The 27585-nt window shown below is 51.7% G+C and overlaps 11 protein-coding genes across 11 annotated transcripts; 7 read left to right on the top strand and 4 right to left on the bottom strand.

Annotated features, from left to right (window-relative positions):
* Positions 1 to 702: 702 nt before the first annotated feature.
* On the top strand, positions 703 to 1902 carry MRS44_018440 (uncharacterized protein; the record flags this gene model as incomplete). The annotated part of the gene is made up of 3 exons (XM_065615923.1): positions 703 to 849; positions 925 to 1670; positions 1731 to 1902. The coding sequence occupies 3 exons, from the start codon at positions 703 to 705 to the stop codon at positions 1900 to 1902; spliced, it is 1065 nt and encodes a 354-aa protein (XP_065471995.1).
* Positions 1903 to 2919: 1017 nt separating this feature from the next.
* On the bottom strand, positions 2920 to 5234 carry MRS44_018439 (uncharacterized protein; the record flags this gene model as incomplete). The annotated part of the gene is made up of 2 exons (XM_046271287.2): positions 2920 to 4688; positions 4742 to 5234. 2 exons carry the CDS (start codon positions 5232 to 5234, stop codon positions 2920 to 2922), a joined length of 2262 nt encoding a protein of 753 aa, XP_046128668.2.
* A 2181-nt stretch (positions 5235 to 7415) lies between these two features.
* MRS44_018438 (uncharacterized protein) lies at positions 7416 to 8845 on the bottom strand (the record flags this gene model as incomplete). Its single annotated transcript, XM_046281479.2, has 2 exons — positions 7416 to 7440; positions 7500 to 8845. 2 exons carry the CDS (start codon positions 8843 to 8845, stop codon positions 7416 to 7418), a joined length of 1371 nt encoding a protein of 456 aa, XP_046128667.2.
* Positions 8846 to 11465: 2620 nt separating this feature from the next.
* On the top strand, positions 11466 to 11969 carry MRS44_018437 (uncharacterized protein; the record flags this gene model as incomplete). The annotated part of the gene is made up of 1 exon (XM_065615922.1): positions 11466 to 11969. The coding sequence occupies one exon, from the start codon at positions 11466 to 11468 to the stop codon at positions 11967 to 11969; it is 504 nt and encodes a 167-aa protein (XP_065471994.1).
* A 576-nt stretch (positions 11970 to 12545) lies between these two features.
* On the bottom strand, positions 12546 to 16550 carry MRS44_018436 (uncharacterized protein; the record flags this gene model as incomplete). The annotated part of the gene is made up of 5 exons (XM_065615921.1): positions 12546 to 12626; positions 12681 to 12869; positions 12923 to 14360; positions 14531 to 15458; positions 15521 to 16550. 5 exons carry the CDS (start codon positions 16548 to 16550, stop codon positions 12546 to 12548), a joined length of 3666 nt encoding a protein of 1221 aa, XP_065471993.1.
* Positions 16551 to 17871: 1321 nt separating this feature from the next.
* On the top strand, positions 17872 to 20191 carry MRS44_018435 (uncharacterized protein; the record flags this gene model as incomplete). The annotated part of the gene is made up of 3 exons (XM_065615920.1): positions 17872 to 18651; positions 18698 to 20132; positions 20175 to 20191. The coding sequence occupies 3 exons, from the start codon at positions 17872 to 17874 to the stop codon at positions 20189 to 20191; spliced, it is 2232 nt and encodes a 743-aa protein (XP_065471992.1).
* Positions 20192 to 20809: 618 nt separating this feature from the next.
* On the top strand, positions 20810 to 22488 carry MRS44_018434 (uncharacterized protein; the record flags this gene model as incomplete). Its single annotated transcript, XM_046282268.2, has 2 exons — positions 20810 to 21220; positions 21283 to 22488. 2 exons carry the CDS (start codon positions 20810 to 20812, stop codon positions 22486 to 22488), a joined length of 1617 nt encoding a protein of 538 aa, XP_046128655.1.
* Positions 22489 to 23604: 1116 nt separating this feature from the next.
* On the top strand, positions 23605 to 24007 carry MRS44_018433 (uncharacterized protein; the record flags this gene model as incomplete). The annotated part of the gene is made up of 2 exons (XM_065615919.1): positions 23605 to 23697; positions 23750 to 24007. 2 exons carry the CDS (start codon positions 23605 to 23607, stop codon positions 24005 to 24007), a joined length of 351 nt encoding a protein of 116 aa, XP_065471991.1.
* A 128-nt stretch (positions 24008 to 24135) lies between these two features.
* MRS44_018432 (uncharacterized protein) lies at positions 24136 to 25152 on the top strand (the record flags this gene model as incomplete). The annotated part of the gene is made up of 1 exon (XM_065615918.1): positions 24136 to 25152. One exon carries the CDS (start codon positions 24136 to 24138, stop codon positions 25150 to 25152), a length of 1017 nt encoding a protein of 338 aa, XP_065471990.1.
* An 801-nt stretch (positions 25153 to 25953) lies between these two features.
* Positions 25954 to 27103, bottom strand: MRS44_018431 (uncharacterized protein; the record flags this gene model as incomplete). The annotated part of the gene is made up of 3 exons (XM_065615917.1): positions 25954 to 26017; positions 26152 to 26532; positions 27051 to 27103. The coding sequence occupies 3 exons, from the start codon at positions 27101 to 27103 to the stop codon at positions 25954 to 25956; spliced, it is 498 nt and encodes a 165-aa protein (XP_065471989.1).
* An 84-nt stretch (positions 27104 to 27187) lies between these two features.
* Positions 27188 to 27406, top strand: MRS44_018430 (uncharacterized protein; the record flags this gene model as incomplete). The annotated part of the gene is made up of 1 exon (XM_065615916.1): positions 27188 to 27406. The coding sequence occupies one exon, from the start codon at positions 27188 to 27190 to the stop codon at positions 27404 to 27406; it is 219 nt and encodes a 72-aa protein (XP_065471988.1).
* Positions 27407 to 27585: the final 179 nt, after the last annotated feature.

The following is a 27585-nucleotide window of genomic DNA, read 5'->3' as shown; positions in this document are numbered from 1 at the left end:
CACGCTTCCGCTATACGCCCTGAAGCTATAGAGGCATTAGAGAGAGGCCCCCTGGAGCAGATTGAAGAGGGATGTACCTGTAAGTAGCTGACAAGGATTGAACAAGTCGGGCAGCGACTTTTTGGCCCTACATCTGTACCTTATCGCGAATAAGGTTAATTGCATTGGAACAGCCGTTGTTCAAAATTAGTCGTCATCGTCGACGTCTAGAGTATCACACGCGGATCCCCCCCCCCAGCAAAACAAGAGGACTAGCTTGCGACGTGGTTACCAGATGAAACCAGACCCCAGGGCCACCTCCAGGCTAACGCTGTGATGCAGCGCCCCCGCGTGTGCTTCTATTTCTGGATCCAAGGGCCCGGGGGAAGGGGGGAGGGAGCCTTCGGCCTTTGGATTGCGTCCATTCCATGTATGTCCACGTAGGCACGTAGGCACCTCGTGTCGCGAGAATATTACTATAAGAAACCACCCGGGCCATTGCCATCCTCCATCTCCATTCTCACTACCTTGTTTCCTTCCTTTTTCCTTGTCGCGCGGTTTGTCGTTCCATTTGTCTTCTTTCGGGGACTGGTTTCTCCTCTTCTCTTCTATAATACCCCCGTTTTCCGGCTCGTGGCTTCAACCTTCTGCGCTGGCGCAATACCCTTCATTTTTGATCCCACTGAAGCCTTTGTTTCTCCAGTAAAGAAAATTATATCCAAAATGGCTGGCTCTTTGGTTCTTCGGCTCGGGCTCCTTGCGGTCCTTGCGTCCAAGGCATGGGCATCTTGCGCCTACGGGACCTTGTTGCATCCAAGGGCCGAGGAGGGAACAGTCGACGTCAACATTTTTGGATACACGGGCGAAATTGTACGTTTCATCCAAGGGCTTGATTAGAATTCATATCCTTCGCGACTTGACCCATTAACACCAATGATTTTGTAGGGCCCAACGAAATGGGTGGCACTGAGCGCCGAGAACGCCCTCTGCTCTACCGGCACGAACCAGTCTCCCATCGACATGGTTGACGGAGCTTTCACAATTATCCCTGCCGCTGAGCTCAGCCTCTCTATCCCCGACATGCCTGAAGGCACTGAATTCGAGAACCTAGGCACCACGGTCGAGGTTGTCGCGGGCGAGGGCACCATGGCATTTGGCGGCGTCACGTACACCCTCCAGCAGTTCCACTTTCACCTGCCCAGCGAGCACCTGGACAACGGCACCAGCATGGCCATGGAAATGCACATGGTCTGGGAGGGCGCTGCTGGCGAGATTGCTGTCATTGGCGCCTTTATCGACATCGAGGACGGAGCTGGAGGCGAGGCCGGTGCTGCCCCCAACGCGACAGCCCCTGCAGCTCCGGTCAACACCACCCCAGAGGCGGTCAACTCTACCCCGGAGCCTGCCGCTACTCCGGAGGCTCAGCAGGTGCATCGCAGGAGGGATGGATTCTTGAAGATGCTCCGCAAGAAGTCAGTCAAGAAGACCCAGGAGAAGCGACAACTGCCCTCTATCCAAGGCCACTTCTTCCTCGTCAACACGCCGTCAACCAGCGTCGTCACGGCTTCGACGCTCCTCGAGACCGTCCTGGGTTCCGTGGAGGAGATTTCAGAGCCCGGAACCGTCACCAAGACGCAGCCTCTCATCATGTCCGAGCTGGTCAACACTCTGGCAGCAGGGTCGTTCCAAACGTGAGTTCCTGATGCTATCTCTCTGCATCCGTCAGGACAGAGTGCTAATTTCTCGACCAGGCACAATGGATCTTTGACGACCCCTCCCTGCAGCGAAGGCGTGAGATGGCTGGTTTCGGACCAGAAGCTGTCAATTCAGACGGCTACATTTAGCAAGACCCGGACTGTGATTGGATTCAACTCCCGGTTTCCCCAGGGTGCGCTTGGCGAGCCGAACGTCCTCCAACAGTAAACGTCTTCATGGAAAGGCAATGACTACGCGCGCCAGTGTGAGAAATAGGCAGTTCAGTCCAGTCCAGGGTGTCTGGACTGGAACGCCTATGTACCGGTACTGCCTGCATGTCTGGCGCCCATTTGGCACCGTCAGACGCTGCCTTTCCTCCCAAGAAAAACGAGAGATTCCCCATCTTTGATTGTGAACATTTCAGCATGCCTTCCCGTTGCATTGTCCACTTTGTGCATCCTCTTCTCCTGCTGGAACCCACATCATCGGGAGAGAGTTGCCATCGTCTGCAAGACACTTGACATGAGCGTAGATTCGCCGAATGGTCTGTTGGCCGGATTGTTGTCGTGGCCGCCGTATGGCTTCCAGTGCGGAGCGGCTGCTTGTCATGACGGTTGTATTCCCTATAGGGCGCCGATCGAATTTCGATCGAGTCTTGGCGTCGAATCGAATGATAGGTGCTGAATTCGATATCGAATCTACGGGAGACGTGCTGGATTCGATTCGAAATCTTATATGGCCACGCTCGAATCGAATGGCAATGGTTGACATTCGGTGCGATAGATTCGATAGATGTCTGTGCCCTGCGGCAGCCCTCGGCGCTATCGTCACATCGTACCGGCGCGAAGGGATCTACCATTTCCAATGAGATCCGGTGCGAATACGAGGATCTTACTAAACGCTACTGGAAGATACGAGCGGTAAACTAAACGTAGCATGCCACATCCAGAGGTCCCGCTGTTGTCTCTCCTCGTAAGCTCTGGTTTCGAGTATCGATCTATGCTTGCGACCATCTGCCAGACAAAACGAGAAGGGCGATCTTGTAAATTGTTGTCTGTACACATATCACTCAACGCATCAAGGCAAGCGAAGGCTTCGCCCTAGCTTCTCAATGATTCCCGCGGAAAACAAGGTCCAATCCTTTTGATAACCAGAATACAAGCAGCTGGTGATACTCTCCACCACGGCGTCGGATCGGCGTGTCTCTCGAATGAATCGACAACATCAATACCATCCAAACACAATCTAAACAATAGCAATTTGGTACCTTCGGTTCAACAGCTGGTTGGTCCCGCTTGCGCCCTTTGCCATCTTCAACTTCGTCTTGGGAGCTTGCCCAAACTCTAGAGGAAGAAATGTAGTCTTGCCTTGCCAGCAGTAATCTGCCAAGTTAGCAAAAACCACATGACTCCCAAGCTTCACAGCGCTCTTCCTTGGACCGAAGCATCCGCAGGACTCTGTTTCGTCAGAGACGGGAGCTGACAACATCCGGTAAAGCTGAGTGAACGAAAGGGCATAAAACATTCCAATACGTTGAAAATAGCCGGGCCTGTCTGGGCAAGGTTCTAGGAGAAGGCCTGATATAATGATCTGTACGAAATTTCCGTCGGCCAAGGGTTTGGGCGGACATCCGGAGATGGGGAGGAAGTAAGTATTATTGGCGGCGCGGACGGAGTTGCAAAGCTGGGTGCCGTCGTCGTACCAGAGGTATAGCGTGAGTTCGCCCCTCTGGGTCCCGGCGATTTTCCATAACCAGCCCGTCAAATTCAGAATACCATCCGACACGTCCATAAATGGATCGGAACTAGCGGGCGTGACCTCGGTGATTATCGAGTCCACGACTGTCCACCGCTCGTACTCTGCGCTGCAGCTGGCCGGAGTGATCTCTCCATCGATGGATGCCCAGGACCAGCTCGGTGCACGATATATCTTGGGCTTGGATGCGGCTGGTGACGGGTTCGAAGGTACCTGCCAGAGAAGCTGTTGGGCTAAGAACCGAGACCATAGCCCTGCGTGGTAGGTGATGTTGGGGCTGGGCGAGGATTTGCGTGACATATCCTGTATGGTTTTTGCGACACCGGCAATGGCCACAAGCTTATCCTTCTCGTAGGTTAGCGACGACGCGGTATATCTGCCAAGCAGCTCCGCCCAGATTTCCAATGGTTCCTTCTTTTCTATCATCAATTTCGCCAGTGGCAGTCTCCCAGCCTCCTTCGTCATTAGCCCGTCGGGCTCCGCTTCGGACGCGCATTTGGTAGGGCATTCCCAAAACACCATGTCTCGTGCAAAGTGGATAGTTCGCCGGGATAAAGCATGTTCCTGGAGAACCCAGCCTCGAGTGTTGAGAGTTGATTTAGAGACGCCTCTACTCCACATGTGCTGCGGGTTGATACAGACGAAGTGGCCGTTCGCCCAGTTTGTCCACTCGGTCTGCACCGTCGGTGGTTCAAGATATTCTGGGTTCCTCTCGCTGAACAAACCGCCTTCGCTGTCCTCAGCATGGGACGCCGAGATATTACAGATGCCGTTTTTGTAGATGAGGTGCATCTCTGCGCATTCTGCGTGCCAATCATTGCCGTCGTCTTGGAGGATACACAGCGAATCGATCCACAAGTACTCCCATCCGAGCTGTTTCACCACGGCAATAGCGTCACGGTACGTCCGTGGCATGCGGTTCATTGGCAGCTCAGTCTGAAAAGCTGCAACATTGTTCTGGAGAAGCCTTAAAGTGGGAGTTTGACCCCAACAATGGCTCAGTGTTGCGTACTGGGCCGACGTTGGAACGTTGGCGCGAAGTCGTATGGATGGCGACGTCTTTTCGTCTCCGACGTGGATGAGACGGCTGGGAAACCACGAGGACGTCGCACTTTCACAACCCGCATGCGATGTGAGGCACTGTGACAGCCACTGATGTACGCGAGTCATCATGGCGTCAGCCGTTGACCCTACAACCGGACCATCATCGTTGTGCATCAACTTCTCTGGACCCGACTCAGGTTGAATAAGCGCCGTGTCTACTTACTGTTAGTCGCAATGAACCGGCCTCGAATTTCCGCGGGCTACATACCTGGGATGCGCTGGACAATGATGAGCGGAGATGGGTTGTTGCCATAGTTCTGTCGAAAGAGGCCGAACTTGATTTTATCTCTCGATATTGAATCAACCCTCCAGTAGACGCTCGTATTGCCGCCCGGTCGACTCTTGTCATTCAAATCGGCGGTCCGCCACCTTGCCCGGTCCATCGAGGACATTTGGCTCGAGAACAACTGACAAAGGCTGCAGCGGCAGTTTTCCAGCTCTTCCAATGACACGTGGAGTTGTTGGTCAGGAAGTGACGTTTTCTTGAAAATCATACCGACCTGGCGGACAATGTCGCTATTGACGTCGGGTAATTGGTCGCAATGGAGACCCAAGACTCCGCGAAAAATACCTTGGCATGCTCCGCACAGCTTCTTGTTTGACGGGGGACGAAAGGCAAAGTTTGGCGAAAACTCAATTGCAGCGTCGTCTGGATTCGAGCGCTCGATGCGCATGCCCGTTCCAGCGCTTGTGGTTGACATGGTGATGGACGAGATCCCGTAGTCGTCTTCAAGTTGGTTCTAACGCCAAAACTTGGAGGATGACAGGTGCCTTCCGACAAGGTAAAAGTAGTGGCAGGCTCTGGTGATATACGCCACGGAATGTTCGGGTGCAGAGCTTCTCAATGTCGTTATCGCCTTGGCCATCGTTCCAGTGCGCATTGCTGATAGGCCGCAAGACTTGGCCTCCAGTGAGGTAGCATAATATCGGGCCAAATTGGCACCGAGTTGCGCCCACCTTCGCTTGAGCTGCCCAGAGTCCCGTCAATTCGCCCAATGAGTGCGACAGGACGGGCATTGACACGCAATGTAGCAGGCTGTGTTCATGACCAGATGCGAGGACCCCTACCAACTTGGCGGTCTGTTTCGAGTTAGTGATGACCAGACATCCCAATAATAAATAAATACATAATATTGGCATAGTTATTGTTATGTATTTATTGTTATAACCTTATATTCTTATGTATTGTTAAGCTTAACGTACTCCACAAGCGAGCCGACCGCACAAGCGAGCCGATCACTATACTGTACAGCTAAAAATAGCAATATCAGATTTTCTAAAATAAGCTATATAATTATTAAAAATATAAAAAATAATTTTTAGATATCTTATTAAAAAAGTCATGAGACAGTATTTTTTCCAGATTTTTAATTAATTTATCAAGCTTTCTATTTATAAAAATCAGAAAAAACACGGTGTGAATAAGGTTCCTAGCGCGCTAATAAATATGAATTTTTAGGATTTTTTTTCTATATAGGTATTTTACTAATTAGCTTATTTCCAAAATTTCAGCCATTTTAGGCTGAGTTTGAATTTTTAAGAATTATTTTAAAATCACGATTTAAGGTGAAAATCTGAATGATCGGCTCGGTTGTGCGGTCGGCTCGCTTGTGGAGTACGTTAGCATAATACGAAACAGCATGAAACTCTCAATAAGACACAGCTTGTTTCATGTAAATAACTTTAATTTTGGCCAAGCACCGTACAAGTGAAATTGGGCATTTTGTATGGGGAAACTTTTTTTTTGCTTATCGGTAGAGGGGTCTTATCGGTGGAGGGGTATCGCATGGTAGTCATAGGCGACCATACCGCATTCGTAATCTAAAAAATAATGCGATGATCTAAAACATCATGAAACTATCAATAAAATAAGCTTCATTCCACGCAAATTACTTCAATTTTGGTCAATCACCGTGTAAGTAAAATTAGGTATTTTGTATGGGGAACTTTTTTTTTTTGCTTAGCAGTAGGTGGGTACTGCATGGTAATCATCTCCGCCTGAAACATCATGCCGACAAGTCTACTAGAAAGCTCAAGTCCTTTCGAGGAGACTCAGTGGACTCGAGCCAGCCCTCGATATCCGATTACCAGGGCATGAAATCGATCTCCTCCCGCCGCTTAGATCGACCCAAGGAACTCCTAGTCCCGCTGGCTAGTCTATGGTATCGCCTTCGTCCAGACTAAGAATTGTCAATGTGAGTAGGAAGATGCCATGCATGTGAAGGTTATTGAGAGTCAAGTTGGCCTTAATCACTGCTCAAGTCAAGAGGACGAAGGTCCCAGTTATATACACAACAATGGTGCCCAAGTGGATCGGGACGCCTCCTCGGCTGGGGCGGAATATCGTTGACAAGAATGACTACTCTCGCGACCTCCTCTTCTATCTATTCCCACCCTCAGCTAACCTCCTTCCAAAGCCAGCATCAACCATTCGCCAGTGGGTGATAAATATGTTCGAGGTGAGGAAGGAGAGTTTGCGGCAGGATATGCTCGACAGTCAGAGTTGAATTTCGCTCTCCTTCGATCTTTAGACGTCGCCGAACTACCTCGCCGTACTTGGAGTAGCAGCACATTTCATCGACAAATCTGGGCTGATGCAGGGACGGTATAGTCAACACCGTACCCCAAGAACAAGCATCACTCACGTACAACGTACTTATGCCTTTAGCCAGGCAATTTTGTAGAGTTTTGGCTGCATTCAGTCTATAAAGCAATGGAGATGTATTCATCGCATCGTAAACATCCTCCCTCGCCTTGTATTCATGAATGTTTCCTGATATTCGGCTTGACAGAGTCCAAACACCCTACAAGAGGGTCGCCGCCATGGCAATGCCTACAACGGAGGCGGTTAAAAGTCTGCCCACCCCCCAATCTCACCAGGACTAGTGGTCGTTGTAATCCTCGTCCCTTGTGTCAAGTTAGCAATCGTTGAGAAGTTGTTTTTGGGGACCGAGGTGGAAACTCACCTTCCGGTGTACATGATATCTTGTTTTACCACGGCCCGGACGTGGTTGTAGAGGACATAGAAGTAGGTGAGGAGGAGCACAATGCTCATGCCGGTGCCCATCCACTTGACTGCCTCGCTGGCCATGGCACTTCCGATGGAGATGGTGGCGAGGATCCAACCGGTGTTGGGGAAGACCATGGCCCACCAGCCGAGATGGAAGTAGACGGGAGGCGACTGGAGGACCGCGATGACGGCAATGCCCCACCACCAGGCCGCGAGGGCCCAGAGGCTGATGCCGGATATCAGGGCAATTGTACGGATGATGCCAGCGTCGATGATGACGCCGTCCAGGTCGGGGTCGAAGCTGTCGGGGAGGCCGTTGGCCATACCGATGAGGGCCAGAGCAGTGAATGACGGGGGGCCGACGTTCATGAACAGGCCGGGACGGTGCTCGCGGTTGGGCAGGCCGGCCGACATCAAGCGGCCGACCATGTGTGCGTACATGAGGACGGCGACCGACAGGCCGAGACCCTGGCACGTCAAGCCGGCCACGATGATGGGAACGGCCGCGATCTCGGGCTGCGTGTCAGCGATGACGGAGGCAATCGTGCCCGAGAGCATAATGGGGAAGATGGGAAGGATCCACGTCGGCATCATGGTCTGCAGGCCGAAGCTGTGGGCGGCGAACACATAGCTGTACTGGCCGATGGCCAGCATGAGGGTGAGGATGACGTATCCCCAAAAGGCCACTTGAATGGCCCACACCAGCGTCGAGTCGTTGTCGGGGATGGCGTAGCGTTGGGTACCGGTGATGAGGGTCGCGATGGAGAGGAAGAAGGTCGGGAAGAAGAAGCCCTCGCGCTCGTGGGTGAGCGACTTGGCCATGTCTCCGGGATTGAAGAAGAACCGCAGCACCATGGCAGAGCATACGCCGACGAACAGCAAGATGTTGACCACGTAGACAGCCATGCCGATCTGCCTGAGACCGGGGAACTGGTGCGGCTGGGCGAAGATGAGGAGCGACAGACCACCGGTACTCATGGTGAGCGTGTACCAAGCCCATGTGAAGTGGTGCAGCCGCTGCTTCAGGGGCATCTTGGGCCGGTTCGGATCGAACATGTCGACACCGCCGCCGGGGTGGTCTTGGTCGTCACGGAACGGGTCCTCGCCCTTTTCGACAGCCGGTGTCATGGGTGGGTTGAAGATATCTGTATTTGTGTCCGGGTTGGCGTCGTTTGCCTTTTCGTGGTCCGGCTTGAGACTCAGAATAGGCGAGTTTGGTCTCGATAACTGCCATTCCGACGAGTTCTTGCGCGTCGACACGATGGACTCGGTCCAAGCCGATCTGTCCCCCCTGCTTTCCATGACGGGCGGTAACAGAATAATAATAGCAGAAAAAAAAAAGAACCGAAAAGAAAAGAAAGAGAAACCAGGAATAACAAGAGGGATAAAAGACGAAAATGCCGCTGCACAAGGGAGATTCCAGCTCCCCAGATTTTTGTATCCAAGTCTATGTCAGCTGCTTCTTGCTCCTTCAAGGGCAAGTTGCTTCCACACGATGATAAAGAACACTGTTTGTATCGAAGTCACTGAGGGTTTTGGACCGGATGATATATGGCATTGGGCAACGACTCGATTGCGCGCCCGGACAGCCCCAAGCTGCTGACAATAGAACTCACATCTACATCCTACATGGCTCGGCTAGCAGAGATTTCAGTTTAGTGGGCCTTTCTCCGTTCCGTGGTATCGTGCAAAACGAAACGCCAATCTCTTCCCGCGAAAGCTCGGTCAAGGCGGTGCCCCCGTTTGAGAAAGGCCATTCGATGTGGCGAGGCGGGCAACCTGAGAGTCTTGGGGGGCATTTCGATTTCGGATGCCATTTTTAGGACAGGGGATACCCGCCGTTGGCTCCACCGACCTTTGAGAATCCCAGAGGGGAATCCCAGAGGGAGAAGGGGTCCGAAGCAGAAGCGTTGAATCACTGAATCGTTGACGCGTTGAAGTGTTGAAGCATTCAATTTTCTATCTATAAAGGCTAGAAAAGCATAAAATTTGGTAACTATGGAAGCATTAGTTTGAAAATGCTAAAAACTACGGGAAAAAAATAGTTTGTTTTTTTTTGCCATTGTGCCAGCCACTCGCCCTTGAAGAAGCGGACAGCTATGAGGATGAGGATATTCAAGGCGTTCAGGGCGTGCGAGTCGTTGCAGGGCCCATGGTGCGGCTCTGTCAAGGCTGGCGAGTCGCCAGATCAGGAAGGACCCCCGCTGAAAGGAGGCTGCCATAATTAGAGCCGCCGCGCAATCAAGGTGCGTGCGCTACCGAATTAAGCCAGAGGGAGGACATCAACCGTCTCAGACAGCCCAGGGGGGACCCATCACTGTGATACAGATAGATACAGGCCCGTACCATAGAACGCAGGTTGTTTTCGGATGCTCCTGGCTGGATCGGCGCCGTGCTCTACGTCGGGCAGAGCCGTGGACGTGCAAATAGCCGCCAACGAAACACACGAAATAGAAACTACCATGGCAAACAGGGCTGGTGGGTTTTGTATGTTTTTGCACATTCATCGACGGCTAACAAGGACGGAAGCAAGAGGCCATCATTTTATTCATTCAAAACTAGAAATTAGCCTGGCTGTGTACATTGAATGGCTTCTCTGTGTGGCTCGAGAGCCAGACCGGACTCTTATCAAATCTCTACTACCTACATGTCCGTCGATCTCAATCGATTTGGGCCTCGTCCCGTATCAACACGACCCAACGCGCAACACATTGGGACGACAGCTGTTGGGCTCCGAGTTTTCTCGTACTGTGGAGACACGGATGGACAAACCTCAAGCCGTCGAAACAGCTGGCCTGGCACAGGGGGGAGCATGTACCAGAGATTTGCGAGAAACAAGTTTCACCAGAGGCTTAACTAGTTAGTTCTACAACGTAAAACCAATCGTGTGCTTTTATCCAGCCATGGCCCCAGCCAGTAGGGCCCGGCTGGCTACGTAAGCTGTTTCGAGGCCGCTTTAGGCCCTCCCATTTCTTGCCGCGTACGTAGTATGGACTATAATTAGGAGGCGGCCAGATCTCCGATTGTGAAACGAGGTCCGGACCCGACTCGGAGAGAAGCAGGCATCAAGCATCAAGCATCAGGCATATCTATCATCTATAAATATTCCCCGATCTACTAGTCTGTGCGCAGTAGACAGACTCCTGCCCCACTACACCTTCCGGGTAACAGGCGCCTCTTCCGGCCACTGTGATGGACGCCAATTGTTCAGATAACGAACGGCCTGACGCGGTCCGCCCCTCCCAGCGAGATGCAGAGATCGATCGCCATCGCCAAGCCAAGCCATCACGAAACACCATATGCGAGATCAAGCAACGCTCGGCTCCAATGAATGCCGGTGTCATGCACTGCCACGCCGCGATAAGCAACCCCAAGAGATACTGCGACGTTATCCCGCCATGACATGGCGCTTGGCATGGTCTTGAACGGAAAAACGCAGAGAAAAAGAAGGCGGGAAAAGTAACAAGGAATTTAACAAGCGCGCCAAATCGACCCTCGTTTTCTCTCCCCCAATGGCCCCCTCGAGCCCCGTTTTGCAGAGACGCAGTTTCCCCATGGCGGCATTGTCGGAGCAGCACGTCTGGGTGCAAACATGCATCGTCGCAGATCGTTTGGACGAATGCCATCCCTAACAGCAATTCAGAAATGAACTACTACTGTACGCAGTCGTGCTGGTAATTCGATCAATTACATAGAAACTGGTCTGTGCACGTTGCTGGGTCGTCCGTGCACGCGTCGCGTCTTGTATTTCATCAAATTACCTTAAATATGGCCCGTGCACGCATCGCGTCTAGGGACATCCCTCTACTACTGCTTCTACTATTACTACTCCTCTCCTTCCTCTCTCGTCTCACCTCTTCTATATACAGTACTATACCCATGCTTACTATAAGTAGAAATAGAAATAGCAGCTATCAGCAGAATGGCTACCCAGGAGCTACTCAGCAACCTCAACCTCTTCCACGATGCTGGAGCGCGTGTCTTGATCTGCACCCAAGATGATTGCAAATTCGCATTATCCAACGGGCCATCACGTGTCACGACACATCTTCGCGACAAGCATAACATTCCCACCGAGGCAAGGAAAGGGCTAAGCCGACTTCTTAAGTCCTTATCTCCACCCGGCCTTCTAGACCCCGACGAGGCGCCACTTCGAGCCGACGGATCTTCCGAGCACGACAAGTTGCGAGTCTACGAAGGCTTCGCATGTATCCACTGCCCATTCCGCACCATTAGTCGCCAGCTGATGCGGCGCCATCTATCCAGCCCGCCGGATGACTGCCGTTTCAAAGCCGATCATGCTCGACCCCGTCCCCGCCGCGATCTCGACCAGCAGTTCGAATGTGTCTATCTACAGACATGGACGACCGGATCAACGCGGAGATACTGGATTATTAAGCGAGGTGGACGTGCCGGGGCCCCATAGGGACACGCCTAGGCGCGCCTCCACTCGCGAACGCGTAGGCGTGCAGATTATGTCAGCCCTCAATTTGGCTTAAACCCCGCACACCTGTAATTCCGAGTTCTGAGGTGGTTCTTAAAATCCTATAAACTCTACTACTACTACTGAGTACTAAAATCCTATGATCCCGAACGGTGAGGAATAGTTGATTATCTACCTGAATAAATAGCCTGCTGGGCCTCGCCATCTGCCGCTGCCGCCTCCCAAATATCACACATACCTCTTCTACTAGAAAAAGGAATGCGTTCCATCTCCGTAGCTACCTGAGCCTCGACCCGGTCATCTTCTGCTTTGCTCCAATCTAGGTAGGCCATCATCTCCTCTTTAGTCCAATCTCTAGAGCCAGTTGGCGTATCGCAGCGCTTGCCCATCTGCTTCCAATCGAGACACCACTGATAGCTTGATTTGTCATACCGCAGAGGTAGACCTAGCGCCCTCCGATATTGCTGGTTGGTTTTAATACTGCCACGAGGCTGCGCCTTGTACCAGGCATCTCGAGCAGCAACATATCTCTGATAGATAGCCCGCGGGTCATCATACCTAGGTGCCGGCACCATCCTTGCCTGAGCCGACGGTGCTGATGATGATGCTGCCGGCACTGTACTGTCTGTGTCGTCGATACTAACAACAATGCAGCTAGCACTATCCCTGATTGGCCTTGCCTGCCCTGATGACCCTGAAGACATTGGTCTTAGAGCTTCCCCTGCCTGCAAAGATGGTGCTGATGAAGATGTCATCGGCACTGGTCGTACCTGCCCTGATAATGCCGACGGCAACGCCGCTGGCATTGCCCCTACCTGCGCCGACGATGCTGACGACTGCAAAAGTTCCTCGTATCGCTGAGGGCATGCCTTTGAAGTCATTCTATGACCTACTTGGTGGCATCTGCTGCATTTGGGTTGTGCCTTTGGCCGTACTATTGCCTGAACTGCCTCGAATGCACTTGGCTCTCTCTGGGTGCTTGATTGCGGTCTACCAGTAGTCGAACCGGCGGCTATTCGATCAGGTCGATGCCGAGGCTCTAGTAGTAACTGATGAACACCATGGCGATTGAGGTGCCAATGCGTGTGAAAATGCTCTAGGCGAAGGGCTTGACCTTGTTCTTGTAGAGCCTTGAGAGTATGGGCGCAAGGGAGGCCGTGAGATCGAGAGAATGCGCCGGTGCAACTAGGCAGGTTTTCTTTCAAGAGCAGCTTCCGCTGTTCTTCAACTTTGCGTAAAGCTTCGTGAGATACCCAGCCACGTATGGCACTATATAGTGATCCAGAGAGCTCAATCGGTATTCTCATTTGCTGGCTCGCTTGGTTGGATCGCAGTTCGGCTAATTGATTAAGGAGCGCATGCTTCATAGCCCTCCAAGCCTCGAAGAGATCCAGCGTAGATTTCTTGAGGTGGCTCTTAAGGAGCCCATGGATACCCTCAACCCGCGAGGTAACTACATTACCAAAATGAGGGTGCTGATCAACCCAAGCCTTCACCAGCTTTTCCTTGTACGGATCGAGCCAATTGGCCTTGATATAGCCAACCTCTTCAATGTATTGCGGTAGGTAGCGCCTTTCAAGCTCTTGTACGCGCTGATCAAAGGCCTCTTCATCTGGTGACTTCATAATTGAGTGCCAGTGGTTGAAAAACTCACTCCAATCGCTCAGGCCCTGCTGATAGGCCTCCGATCCTTGTTGGTGGCGCACGAATGTCGGCTGGCAATAGCGGAGGACTGCCTTGTTCGCGTGCCATAGGCATAAGAGAGAAATTGAAGATGGGAAGCAGATCTCTGCGGCATTCATACAAGCCTTATCGCGGTCTGTTAGGATAACAGATGGAAGCTTTGTATTGCCGAGTTCATACAGGGACCTGAGCCGGTCCAAGGCCCATAGGTAGTCCTGCTCAGTCTCGCCACTAAGAAATGCAAAGGCGATACAGAATGATCGCTGGCAGGCGTCGACGCCAATCATATCAAGCAGTGGCATCCCATATTTGTTCGTCTTGTATGTGCAGTCGAGGAAAAGTAGGTCTGGATAAGCCTGGAGGTACGCCAATGACTCTGGGTGGGCGAATAACACAGCCGTGACTCGGTCATCTGAATCGAGCTGCATCCGGCTCCAGAACCCTTCCTTATCCAGCTGGTTAGCAAAGGCATGTATAGTGCTCTGTCCCTCACACAGCTCTCGTTTGATATCTGCGATACGATTATAGATATCTTGCTGGGTTGCAATGGTGTTCGAGTTCTGACGGATATAAGTCCTGATATCCTTTGGCGCTACTCCGGCATTCGTAAGGCGGCTGATTGTTGACTTGTCCGCATCCAGTGTGGCTAACAGACCGACCGACCCAGACCGACCCCTCCGGTCTGTCGGTCTGGGTTTGTCGGGGCCCCCGGTCTGTCGGTCTAGGTCTGCCTGGCTTCAGTGGCCCGGTCGGTCTAGGTCTGGCAGTCTGATCACGTACTGCTTAAAAAAAAGGGGGGCTTGTCAAATGACTACAAAATGAAACCCTTTTGCTCTTCGTACCCAAGCATTAACTCCTACACTACTAGCCCTCTCATCAACCAGTGCTTTTGGAGTTGATCTGCCTCGACTATATCAGGTGCTAGCCTATTGCGCTCATCCGTGATCATCTTCTTTGTCTGGCTAAACACTCTCTCGCATTCAGCACTCATGCCAGGAATTGAGAACAGATCTAGCGCCATTCGATACAAGACTGGATATTCTAATTGATGTCGGCTCCACCATTCAAGAGGGTTTGCAACGTCTAGATCTTGGGGGTAGATTGGCCGTGCCTGGAACAAGTCAAGCTCGCTAACTGCCTTGGCCTTCTTTCGTTGTGTATGCAATGAGCGGATTGACCTCTTCCCAAATGAACTGTAGTCGTTAACATCAGCTTCGATCTCATCGGGTTCGTCTTCCCAAAGACCCGCTTGGGCTTGAGTTTCAACTTCATCCTGTCGAACGTATTCATCAAATAGGCCACCCACAGCGGACTCCATGTCGCTATACCACTGCGGTCTATTCATCGCGTTTTTCCAGTGCCGCTCAAAGTAGTCAAACCCATAAGATGGGTGAAGCGCTAGCGCTGCTCGGTAGACGGGTGTATGGTCCGTTTTGACGTAATAGTCTTCAAGCTTCGCCCATCCGCAGTCAATTCCTGACTTAAAGTGGGAGGCTTCCTCGAACCGAGTTTCCTCCGCGGCCTGCTTGAATTTGACGAACAAATAGTCCATGGTCTTGAGAGTTTCCCATATGGCACCATGCCCGCCCTCTGCGCCCGGTTTACTGGCGTTGCCCTCCATAGTCTTCGTAAGGATGTAAAACGGCTTCAGGAAGTCGTGGAAACGCTCCAGTTCAGCCCAGTCCGTGGCGTTCAGGAAATCTTTCGTCAAGTCACGGTGAACAGGATCACTTTTGGGCTTTTGCCAGCGAGATTGATAGAGCTCGATGGCGCTGCGCAGTTCGAGTGCTAGGATAAGCCGGTCCTACGTCAGCACAAACGTCCAGTAGAGGCGGATGACGGAAATTTACCGCGTCTGATCATAATGTAAATGGAATTCCAGCGTGTCTTGCCATCAACGACGACCTCCAATGTAAATATCACATCGTCCCCTGCGAGCTCGGTCTGTAAACGCCGCAGCGCCTGTCGTCGCTGGTCCGTCCGACGGATATAGGTAGCAAGGTTGTGGAGCCGACCAATGGCCCCCTTCTTAGCCCAAATATCGAAACTGAATTCATCCGTAGCCCCACGAAGCTCCGCCTCGAATTTAGCGACGTTTGAGCCGAAGATAACAGCCCGGACAACCAGATTGATAATGTGGCCTATGCAGCGTAAGCGACGGCGGCCGACGTCCATCGGGAACCATCTAGCCAGAGCCTCTAGGCAAGTATCGTTGCTTTCGGCGTTATCAAGCATGAAGTATCCAAGCTTTGATCCCATTTCATAGCGATCGATTACCTCCTTGACATACGGAGCCATATTCTCTCCAGAGTGTGGACCAACGAGGCGTGGCAGTCCAAGAAGGACATCCCGCTTTTCGCCCTCGCTGTCAACAAAGTGACCGACAATGCCGATATAGTGGAACCCGTTTGAAGCAGTCCAGAGATCAAAGCTTAGGTGAGTGGAGCTCTTTGCGCCCTGAACAAGATTGAAGATGATCTGTTGTCTGGATTCAAAGGTTTGACGGATCCACGAGCAGACCGTTGTGTGATGCTCAGGAAGCAGCCGACTCGCAAGCTCCCCACCGTTTGCTATCAGCCACCGAAGCCGCTCGCTTGATGCTTGCCGGAAGGTGATATCTTCGAGGATGACCCAATCCACGAAGCGAGATTTCCATGACCTTTCATCGAAGTGGGAGGCCAGCTGAAAGCCTAGGCTAGCCTGTCGCGACAAAGGACGCACAGAAGAGGGCGTTGACGTGGCTGCCAAGGTAAACGGAGTTGTCAAGCTGGGATTGATGCCACCAAATTCTGTGATCTGGTGCTGACGGAGTAGGTGCCTCGCGGCGTGGGCTGTCCCCGATGAGGCGTACAGAGCCGTCGAATAGCTCCTCTTTTTCATGGCAGAGTCTGCAAAGCCAGTAACGTACCCCCTTGTGCTCTAAATTTGCACCATGTTGATATATCCATGACTCCTTCATCTTTGTGCCGACGACCCGTCTATGACGAGGTCTCTTTTTGACGCCCACAAGTCTTTTTCCACAGTGCCATATATTCTCCCAATCGATGTTGAATTCACACTGGGAAGCATCGCCTGCCGTGGTCCCCGGGGTGGTATCGGTCGAGGTTGAAGGCAAATAAGACGTAAGAGACTGTGGTATAGACGGCACGGGGCTCGAATTCCTGCTAGAAGATATCATGATGCGGGTATGGATATGGATGCGCACATACAGAACATGAGCGAGAATGTTTGCAATAGTTTGTTCGCAAGTGCCGACGCGCCAGGTGAGTAAACAAAAACCTACCCCTGATTCCTAGGGGCATAGGGGGCCAGTGGCGGCACTGAAACACACTAGCCCATTTCGGCCAACCCAGGCCGACTCAGACCACCCAGTCAGACCGGCCTGTCCGGTCTGACGGTCTGACGAGAATTGGCCGGTCTGTCGGTCTGCGGTCTGTCAGACGGACTCAGACGGTCTGCCAGACGGTCTGTCTGTTAGCCACACTGTCCGCATCAGAGAGCTGCCGATGGACTGGATGAGCCGATTTGTGCCAGCTTGGCTCGTGGTTGTGTAAGGAAAATCGGCCGTCCGGACGATGCCTTAAAGACCAGGTCGCCTTATCCAGGGATTCCTTCGCAATGATTGAGAACCGACAATTGGTTCCTCGTGTAGTAGTCTTGCGCTGGCGATCTTTTGAGGCGCTAGGTGGACGACACCACCGATCACATGCGTATGTAACAATCTGCCTGCCACTGGTTGATCGCGAAGATCTCCCAGTTATGAATGCGTATCCTCTGGGCGCTGCCCATTCATTGATAGCTGCGAGTAGAGCCTCACGTGAATCGTATGTACCCTCCGGCGGGAGCACATCATCAGGAAATGTTGCTTGGGCCATAGCGGAAACCGGCTCCTGGAGACTGTAGTTGTGTTCAGCAGTGGCAGCAACAGACGGAGCCCCTGAAAACTGCGACTGTGGGGTTTAAGCCAAATTGAGGGCTGACATAATCTGCACGCCTACGCGTTCGCGAGTGGAGGCGCGCCTAGGCGTGTCCCTATGGGGCCCCACGCAACCCCTCTGTTCATCACAGAGGGGGCATCACAACCTGTAACTGCGTCACTGCTGTAACCGCCTTGCGCACCGTAATTGCCTCATTTCTCCACGAATTGAAGTCCGAATACCTTCAAATTAAAGATATACCTTATTTTCAATTGAAATTAACTATGCCTCGATTTTCAGCCAAAGAAAGCGCTGCTGCGGCGCGTGCGGCGCATGCGTATCTATCCGGGGCATCTACGCCACCGACAACTCGGGCGAACCCCTCCCCAGGCAAATACAGTATCAATGACACCGCCGCGCTTCACCACGCAAATGCCGCCCTGACTAAGAAATATATATATCTATTGAAAGCTGGGAAACCACTGCCTTCTGATTCCAAAGGAGGGTCTCCGTCGGCGCTGACTGGGCCGGAAGAACGGGCTTTGGTGACCTTTATCCGCTCAGTTGAAAGGAGCGCCTTTGCTGTATCAGAAGCCTCCATCCGTAACTACGCCAGTTTCCTTCGGGGACACCGATTTGACAACCCACAGCCTCCTGTATCAGTATCGTGGGTACGGAGGTTTAAAAAGCGTCATCCAGAGCTTCAATATAAGTCCCCAAAAGTCCAGGAAGTCACCCGTGCCGCCGCCGAGACCGATGTACAACACATCGACAATTGGTTCAAGGAATTCGACGCCCTGATGAGCACCCTTGGTATCCAAAAGTGCGATCTTTGGAACTTTGACGAGACCCCCTTACAAATTGGGTGGGTAAATGGTAGCCTTAAGCTCTTTTCTACCCGGATGAAACGAAACACACGGCCGACAGTCTTTCAGCCCGGCAATAAGGAGTCTTTGACCTCTTTTGATGCTATCAGCGCTGCTGGGAGGGCAATTCCTTCGTTCCTGATACTCACGGCGAAGACGTTACTAGAGGAATATACGCGTGCCGATATTGACGAGCGTGTTGTCCTCACATTCACAGAGACGGGTTATAATAACTCTCATCGAGCTGTCCAGTGGCTGCAACACTTTAACCGCTGTTCGTCGCGGTCGCCGGTTCAACGACTCGCATCTTGCTAGCATTTATGAGCGAACCGAATCCAAGGGCGTCAAGTGGCTATCCTGCATGATCCAGGCCACTGGAGAGATTCAGTCCAAGCGATGCTGGTCGTGCAATAAGAATCAGGGAGCTTTCGATGATTGTATTATTGTCGGTGGTGACCTCTTTCAGAAATGTGGCAACTGTGAGTGGAACCGTCAGCGTTGCCACGGCGCGTCTGGAGATACGATTGACATACTGGCTTCGAGGAAAAGGTCGCGCCAGCAGAGGGAGGCCAAGGGGTCGCACACCAGACCTGAGCCGGAACCGGAGCCTCCGCGCCTGGAGATCCAACCGAGACCTGAGCCTGCACCCGAACCACAACCCGAACAGGCACCTCGAACTGAGGAACCAGTCTGCGTGTCTTCGCATCATCCTTCACCCCAGCCTGTCCATCAGCCTGTTCCTCCGCCGGCTCCTGAACGAGGTCCTGAGCGAGCTCCCGAACCAGCTTACAGGCGTGCCTACGAGCCTTCTCCCGCACCAGTCAGCCGCCCTGCTCCCGTACCCAGGCCCGATCTTGCTCCAGAGCGTATGGTAGAGGCTATGGTAGCACCATCTCAGTCTCAATCTCAACCTAGGCCTGAAGTCCCATGTTCCGCCGTTCCTTCGCATGCCCCGCGACCTACACGGCCTAGCATCCTTCAGCCTACTACCGAGTTCGACACGCCCATGGAAGGCACGTCGGCTCCCATGCCCATCGAACTGTCGCCTCAGCCGACGGAATCTCCTTCTGAGGAGCCTCTGGAGGAGATCACCCGAGATAATCTGGTGCTCCGGCACAATGGAGAAGTCTACACTTACCCTGAGTGCGTTGAGGGTGTACCCCTGGTCAAGATCAACGAAAATCACCCCTATTGGGAGCCTAACTGGCCAAATGTGAGAACACTGATTGAGCCGCAGCTCGCTCGATGGCGCGAGAAACACCAGGCTGCAATCGATGCCGGTCCGAAGCAAGAAAAGGGTGGCTCGTCCAAGTATCAGATCGGTCAGCTGGTCAATCGGGGCGTCAAAATCCTTGAGTTTCACGAACAGGGCCCGGTTAGCCCGTATCAGCTCCTCAGCAAGAAGTACATCCAGTCAGGAAAGGGCGGCATCACGTCCTACGATGCGCTCTTCCGTTTGTCTGAGACGATGTCGGAGCTGGAAAAGTTCAAGTTGGATATCCAGCCAATTGAGTGGATGCGGCAGCGCCTGCACGAGCTAATCCTGGCCGAGGGCGCCAGCTTCAACTTGCCTCGAACGATCCATGACTTCTATCACGACCCGAAGCTGACTGCGCTTCGGCCGTCGGCCAAACCCTGCTTACCGGGCATGGCTGCTGGGAGATGGCGGCTAAAACCGAGTAGGAATAGAACCTGAACCTGAACCTGAACCCATGGTGAAGAACTGAAGGGTCTCTGATTACCACACACCAATACAGGATATCCTTGTATCAATTGTTAAACATTTCGTTTATGCCGCCAGTAGTCTGTTGGAAATAATACACGCTGAAAGCAGGATGGAAAGACGACTAGTTTTGTTTAAGCTGGCGCAGCCAAAGCGCGTCATCGAAAACCTTGGCGATTTACCCCACGCAATTCAATTCAGTTCCCTAGAGTTCAACTGGAATGGGGAAGCCAGGTTTGACCCAAAAACCCTGGGAGAGAATTCCCAGCTGTGATCTGATCCTCCCCAAAAAATGCCAAGAAACTTGTCATCCTCGTCGCCGGAGGCTTGTGTCCGATGGACTCCCACTTGTGAGCCCCATGTCTTTTGGTGTCGCTGATTGGTGAGTTATGACAGTGAATTGGCTCAAGAATGACGTATTGTACTTTTTGGTGTCATTAGAATTTCAGTGTGAGGTGGGGTAGTGCTGGTTACATATCTAAGCCATCATGATAGCTTCACGCGTGGCCGTTTATGTGAAGTTTCTAGGTGAAAGCTGCCCGTGTGAATGAACGATTGATTTACAAAACGTCGAACCTCGGAAAGAAATCAACCCGGCTGAATAAAGATTCTGTGAGTTTTCACAGGTTCACAATGCCGCTTTTCAGCAATAAAGCTCCCAGCGAAGACGTCCGCCAAAATAGCGTCGGACCAGAACCCGAAGAAGGGGAGCAATCTGCTCAAGATGAGCACACTCGTCTGCTCCCGAATCGCGTCAACTTGACTCAACGCTTATTTGCACCCTACGATCCAGCTGTTTCGCCGTATAACCTATGGAGCATTCGGGCCTTGAGATATCTCACTATTGTCTTCACCTTTGTGGCCTTCATCTGGTGGATTCTACTACTAGTGTCAACGTTTGCGACACCTCCGGGATTTCAGCTTCCGGGTAGTGGATGGCTGGCCTATAGCTATGCCAGTTTGACACTTGCCAACTTGCTCTTTACGCTTGTGTTCTTTGGGGTGCCTTCGAAATCAGTCAGGGTATTGGCAGTCTTCATGTCGGTAGGTTTTCCCCTTCTCATCCCCTGCTAATGTTGATCGAACAACGCTGATTTAATCGATAGGGTGTTCTAATTCTCGATATGATCCTTCTCTTAGCTGTGCACAAGATCCGACATGAAGAAAACTGGGTTGGAACTATCAGCATCATCTGGGCTCTCTTCATGGGACTGTGGACTCTGTTCACGGATCGCATGGTGAAATGGGGCAAGGCCGAAGAAGAGGAGCGCTTGACGGGACGCGCTGAAACGAGGCGTACACTCTTTGAATGGTCCGAGGTGATGCTTTCGACTATTGCGTACGCCATCATGTCAATGGTCCTGTTCCTCATCACCTTAACCATCATTCTCCGAGCTCTTGACACAGGCGTGGCACCGCCAGGAAAGCTTCACTGGGTCGATGATGGCAAGTATCGCATTCACGTGTACTGCCATGGCAACAAGACGGATTCGGGAGGCAATGAGCTGCCTACGGTGCTGTTTGAGGGCGGTGAGTGGACGGTTGAGCGAGACTTTTGGTCGTTGGCGGATAATGCTGTCAACAATGGCGCTATTTCTCGATACTGTTTCGCAGACCGTCCTGGATATGGCTGGTCAGACACTTCTCCCTCGCCATCCTCAGCCGGATTCGTGACTGATGTGGTGAGCGAGGCATTGGCCAAGGCTGGTGAGAGGGGGCATTGGGTTTTGGCCAGCGCCGGAATCGGTTCAATCTACTCGCGAGTCTTCTCGTCCCGCAATGGGGATCGGGTGAAGGGCCTACTCTTGATTGATCCCCTACACGAGGACTTGCTTGACCAAGTCGGAGCCCCAGGGCGAGGATTCCTACTCTGGCTACACGGCGTCATCTCCCCGCTAGGCCTCGATCGACTACCAGGAGCTATTTTTCTAGGACGAACGAGCCAGGATCGCGTGTACGGACGATCAGCGCAGCAGGGAGGCAAGTTCATCTTTGCCAAGCTGCAGGAGAATCTCGTGGCGAGATCGTTTACACGACGAGATGCGAAGAACAGTCGACAGATCCAAGACAAGGATACGCCGCTTGTGGTGATCAGCTCAGGACAACATGTCAAGCAGAGCAGTATGTGGGAGAAGAAGCAGCGAGATTTGACTAAGCTAACGAGTAAGTTGAGGAGCTGGGATATTGTGGATGGGGCACCGCATGAGGTTTGGAAGACGTTTGAGGGAAGGGAAACGATTGAGAAGCGACTTAAGGAGTTGGTGCATGGATGGGAGGCCGAGGATATGATATTGGATGGAGAACGGTTGTAATGAGGGTGTCACGTCCAACACCTGAAACACAATATTTCCGTCTTAAGACTGATAAAACTGCCCCTCTACCGCTAGGCAAGTTTCAAACTGTCAGCGGGAGCTGGTGAGTCGAAAGATGGTGAGGACGGTGAGAAAGTGGAACTAGGTACTTGGGGCTTGGTGGAGAGTGTCATGTTTGTGTCTACCTTTTTCTTTTTACGTTCGCATGAAATATTATTAGTAGCCCCTGATAACGTATGTCCGTACAGACGGGAAGGCTTCGTTTGTGTGGGGTCTTGAGAAGATTTCTTTTAAACTTTGCCGTACTTTATGTTTCTATTGGCTTTTTCCTGTCACATATTACTAAATTAATGTCGGATGCTGGGAGGGAAACGATGGTGATGTTGGTGATGATGAATGGTTAACGTACAACATCAGCGAGTGGATCAAATCAGTGAGTGGATCACTCATACTGTACAGCTAAAAGTAAAAATATTAGATTTTCTAAAACTAGCTATATAATTAATAAAAATTTTAAAAAAAATTATTTTAAGATTTATATAGTGAAAGTCATCAGATCTTACTTTTTTTAAATTTTAATTTAGTTTATTAAGCTTTTTATGTATAAAATTAAGAAAATATACAGTGCGAATAAGCTTTTTCATAATAACTCCATAAATAAAAATAAATAAAATTTAGGAAAATTCTTTGATATAATTTCTTATTTAATTAAGTTAATCTTAAATCTTTGGCTATTTTTGCCATGGTTTGGATTCTTAATAATTTTTCTAAAATCGCGATTTAAGGTGTAAATGCAACTGATCCACTCACTGATTTGATCCTTTCACTGATGAAGTACGTGTCAGACACGCGTGTTCGTATAATGATGGGGACAGATAGTCAGAAGATGGAGGAGGAGTGAGAATGATTGATTTAGGATGATGATCATGTCTGTGACTGATCTGTAGATGTGTTGTCTCCCTCTTCTTCGTTCTCCCTCCTCGTCTCTATATCTGAAGAGGCGAGGCCAAGATACTAGATCTGCTGATCCTGCAACAGGTCTGTAACGCTGTTCAGACAATTCATGTATCATCGTGAGACATCTTCCCTTGAGGTGGCTGCCTGTGTAACACCATCATGCATGCCACTTCTCCAACAGTACGTTACATCGCTTTCGGCCAAGAACGAAGATACTCACAAACCCAAACCGGCGTTATACTACTTCCCGCGGTACAAGTCCAACCCCCAGCATCACCAATACGATGATTTTTGTCGTGTGAAGCTAATGCTTGCTCATCCACATCGCGATCCCAACGAACTACGCAAGATCGACGGTGTCGAGTACGACTCGTATGCATCTGCCGCCGAATTCTGTTATGGGAACCACCGGCACCCTGATGATTACTATGGCACACCTAACGCCGAAGAACGTCGACCAGATCCGGATGAGTTCGAGGAAGAATTTCACGAGCCTGACCTTCTGGAGACTGGCTTGAGCTTGCCCGCCAGCTTCCCGACTGCCCACCAAGCCAAGAGGTAATAGATCTCCTGGGTCGACGGGATATCGATATCCAATACGATTGGACACCCCACGTTGGCCGCTACGCTGACTCAGAAATCGTTCAAGGCGATTATTGGCGCCATCGCATTGAGCAAAATCGTCTCCATATGGATGTTGAAGACCTGCCTTCAGAGGTCCGTGATACGCTCAACCCAGAGCAGCGGATAGTATACGATAAGTTTATTGGACACTTCCAATGCGGCAGCGAGGAGCAGATTCTACTCCATGTTGACGGTGGTGGCGGGACAGGCAAGCCGTACATGATCAAAGTCCTGTCTTCGCATCTTCAGAGGCTCGCTGGTAACCGGCCCAGTCCAATCTGGAGAGCTGCACCCACAGGTGTTGCAAGCAACCAGATAATGGGGACAACATTACACTCTCTCCTCCGGCTACCTGTGGATAGGGCTTTTACAGACCTATCCCCAGCAGATGCTAATGCTATTCAGAAGAAGCTACGGGACGTTAGGTATCTTGTGATCGATGAGAAAAGTATGCTAGGTCTGCGACAGCTTTCGTGGATCGACAAACGCCTCCGCCAAGTCTTTCCTGGCAGAGCAGCCGAATTCTTTGGCGGCATAAGCATCATCCTCGTTGGTGACTTCTTCCAGCTCCCGCCGATTGCGAACAAGCCTCTCTATTTTGATGGGCCACTCAAAGACCTGCAAGAGGTCTCTGGCCAGACGGCATATCTGGCGTTCAACCACACTGTCTTCTTGAAGAAGGTCCAGCGGCAACAGGGCGACGACCAGGCTGGCTTTCGTCTTGCGCTGGAAGAATTACGTGGTGGTCTAAAGTTATCCATCGAATCATGGAAACTTCTGAGCCAGCGTGTGCAGGCCAAGCTAAGCCAGCGCGAGGTAGATACGTTTGATGCTGCTCTCCGTATCTATAGCAAGAAAGCTCGTGTTAACGAGTATAATTACGAGCACCTCGTCCGTCTGAAGCACCCAGCAACCCAAGTCATGGCGAAGAACATTGGTAACGGTGCTGACAAGGCAACATCTGAACAAGCGGGCAACCTGGCTGGCCAGTTTCCGGTATGTATTGGTGCTCGTCTCATGCTAACCCAGAACATCTGGCAGCCAGCAGGCCTAGTTAATAGGGGCCCAAGGGACAGTATATGACATCGGTTGGCCCCCGGGCGCTGATACGCATCGTGACCCGCCATCTGTCATTATGATGGTGATGGATAAGTATACCGGGCCATCATATCTAACCACGGAAGGTGGACGCGAGGTAGTACCCATACTCCCAGTCAAGCGAGACTTCTTTCTTGGGACATCCGCGTGTACACGGAAGCAGTTCCCACTTATGGCATCATATGCCATTACGGTTCATAAGTCACAGAGCATCACAGTGGACAAGATGGTGACGGAGCTGTCTGAACGGGACTTCCAGACAGGGCTCAGCTATATTGCAGTCTCCAGGTCAAGATGTTAGACGGCTTAATGATCGATGCCCCATTTGAACGGGCATCTCTCCACTATGAGAAGCTACCTGATGGCAAGTATAGTTCTATAATGTTATTCACGCTTGAGGCTCTACAAGTCCTAACAGATTAGCAGGTGTTTTGATGAAAGTCCGGGACCAGGACCGGCGCAAGCAACAGCAACTTGACCAGCCACTATTCCAACCTGTTTTTTCTTGATGACGTCGCTATAGTACACAGAGAGTGCGAAAAAATGTCACGCATAGAGATACATCCTTCGGACTGTATTACACCCTCCCCACCGCTGGTGAGGGTGTCAGCATATTTTAACCTCCGCATAGCATCAAATCATCAATACCAGACAAAAGAATACCTCGGACGCTTGTGGGGAGCCGAAGAGTTCCTCGAGCATCCGAGAAGGTCCTAGGGCTGAGGAAGAGGGTACATGTTTGACGTTTATATGTAGCTTGAACATAGAAGTGTCAAAGTTCTTTTCTTAGCACATGCCACCGGTAGGTCCGGTATGGCCGATATTGATATCTTGGGCGCTCACCGAAGCACTAGATCGTGAGAGTCCTCACAGCATCGGATACCTCTGTCAAAGCATTCCGCACACAGGCAGAAACCCCTACTATAACACACGCTGCATGAGTAGCCGCAACCTTCCCGGATGCTCAGCGTACAGGCGTCGCACCAAGCGGATTCGGGATCAAACGGAGTAGAGATGGCATCATTGGGAGTAGGGTCGTCAGGGATTCGACTGCCAGCCCTTTCAGCATGCTGCACTAAGAGCTGGAGCACCCGAGGATTTCCAGTGCGCCGTGCCCACCATATCAGACTCCGGCCGACACCGTCTTGCTTCTCGATGGTTGCGCCTCCAGTGATGAGAAGCTCCACCACTTCGAAGTGACCGTTCGCTACCGCAGCAAACAACGACGTCGAACCGTACCAGTCCCTGGTGCCCGGGTTGATCCGCCCGTCTGAAAGCAGAACTTGTACCACTTGATGTTGTCCATACCTGGAAGCCAAGAAGAGCGCTGTGCGGCCAAGGCGATCCGTCTTGCTAGCATCGACACTAGGAATTCCTAGTAGTAGCCTGACTACCTCGACATGGCCACGACTTCATGCTGAGCTGAGTGGCGTCTGCCCGTTCTTGTTCGCGACCGCGACATCGGCCCCCTTCTCGAGAAGCAGCCTGGCCACCTCAACGTAGCCATTATTTGACGCTACGTATAGCGGCGTCCATCCATCAATATTCGCGACCGTGATATCGGCCCCCTTCTCAAGAAGCAGCTTGACCACCTCGACGCGGCCCTAGGCTGATGCTACAATCAGTGGCGTCAATCCATCGTCGTTCGCAACCGTAATGTCGGCTCCGTTTTCGAGAAGCAGCTTGGCCACCTCGACATGGCCCCTTGATGCTGTGGCTTCGTCCAACTTTCTACGTTCATTGCCCCTGGAAACCCTGACAAGACTCCCTTCAAAGGCTTCCATCCATTCCAGGTCTTTGTCATCTTCCCCATCCATGCCAATCCTTGGGCAGCCCTGTGCAAGAAAATGGTCGAGAGACAGGACACCCAGTTCCAGACTAACGCGCTTTTCACTTGCACGGGCAAAGTTGTCGGCCTGCTCGACCACAACATCATGGTGCACCCGCCCGGCTTTGACCGGGACTACGTTTTCATCGTCGTACCAGATACCTGGACCTTTCTCGACAGGGCCACGCCCAAATGGGCCGCCGCAGCCCTATCACTCTCGACCCCACCGAAACAACCGTCCTCCGGCCATATGGCCTTTGGGGATGCGAAAGCTATGTTTTCCTCGCCACCAAAACCAACAGTTCACCAATCCCCTTCGCTCGAACCGAATACACCACCGGCCAAGCGAACAAACTCTTACTGCAACCAGACCCCGACGAAGAAACGGCGCCTGTCCCCGGCCTCTTCTAGCACCATTTGTTGAAATGAGAAGATTCAGATTGCTTGATTCCTTCTAAATGTGCAGTAGGGGAACAACTGTTTATGTACAGGCACGATCTCTTGTAGAATGTTCCTCCTTCTTCCACACCTTGCCACCGACTTGGTCGCCTCACACTTGTGATATCCAACACCATTCCCTCTTCCCAGAG

The sequence above is a fragment of the Fusarium solani genome, assembly GCF_023522795.1.
Source record: "Fusarium solani strain SB1 chromosome Unknown bctg00000016, whole genome shotgun sequence".
Taxonomy (NCBI): Eukaryota; Fungi; Ascomycota; class Sordariomycetes; order Hypocreales; family Nectriaceae; genus Fusarium; species Fusarium solani.
This window is presented reverse-complemented; position numbering and strand designations above follow the sequence as displayed.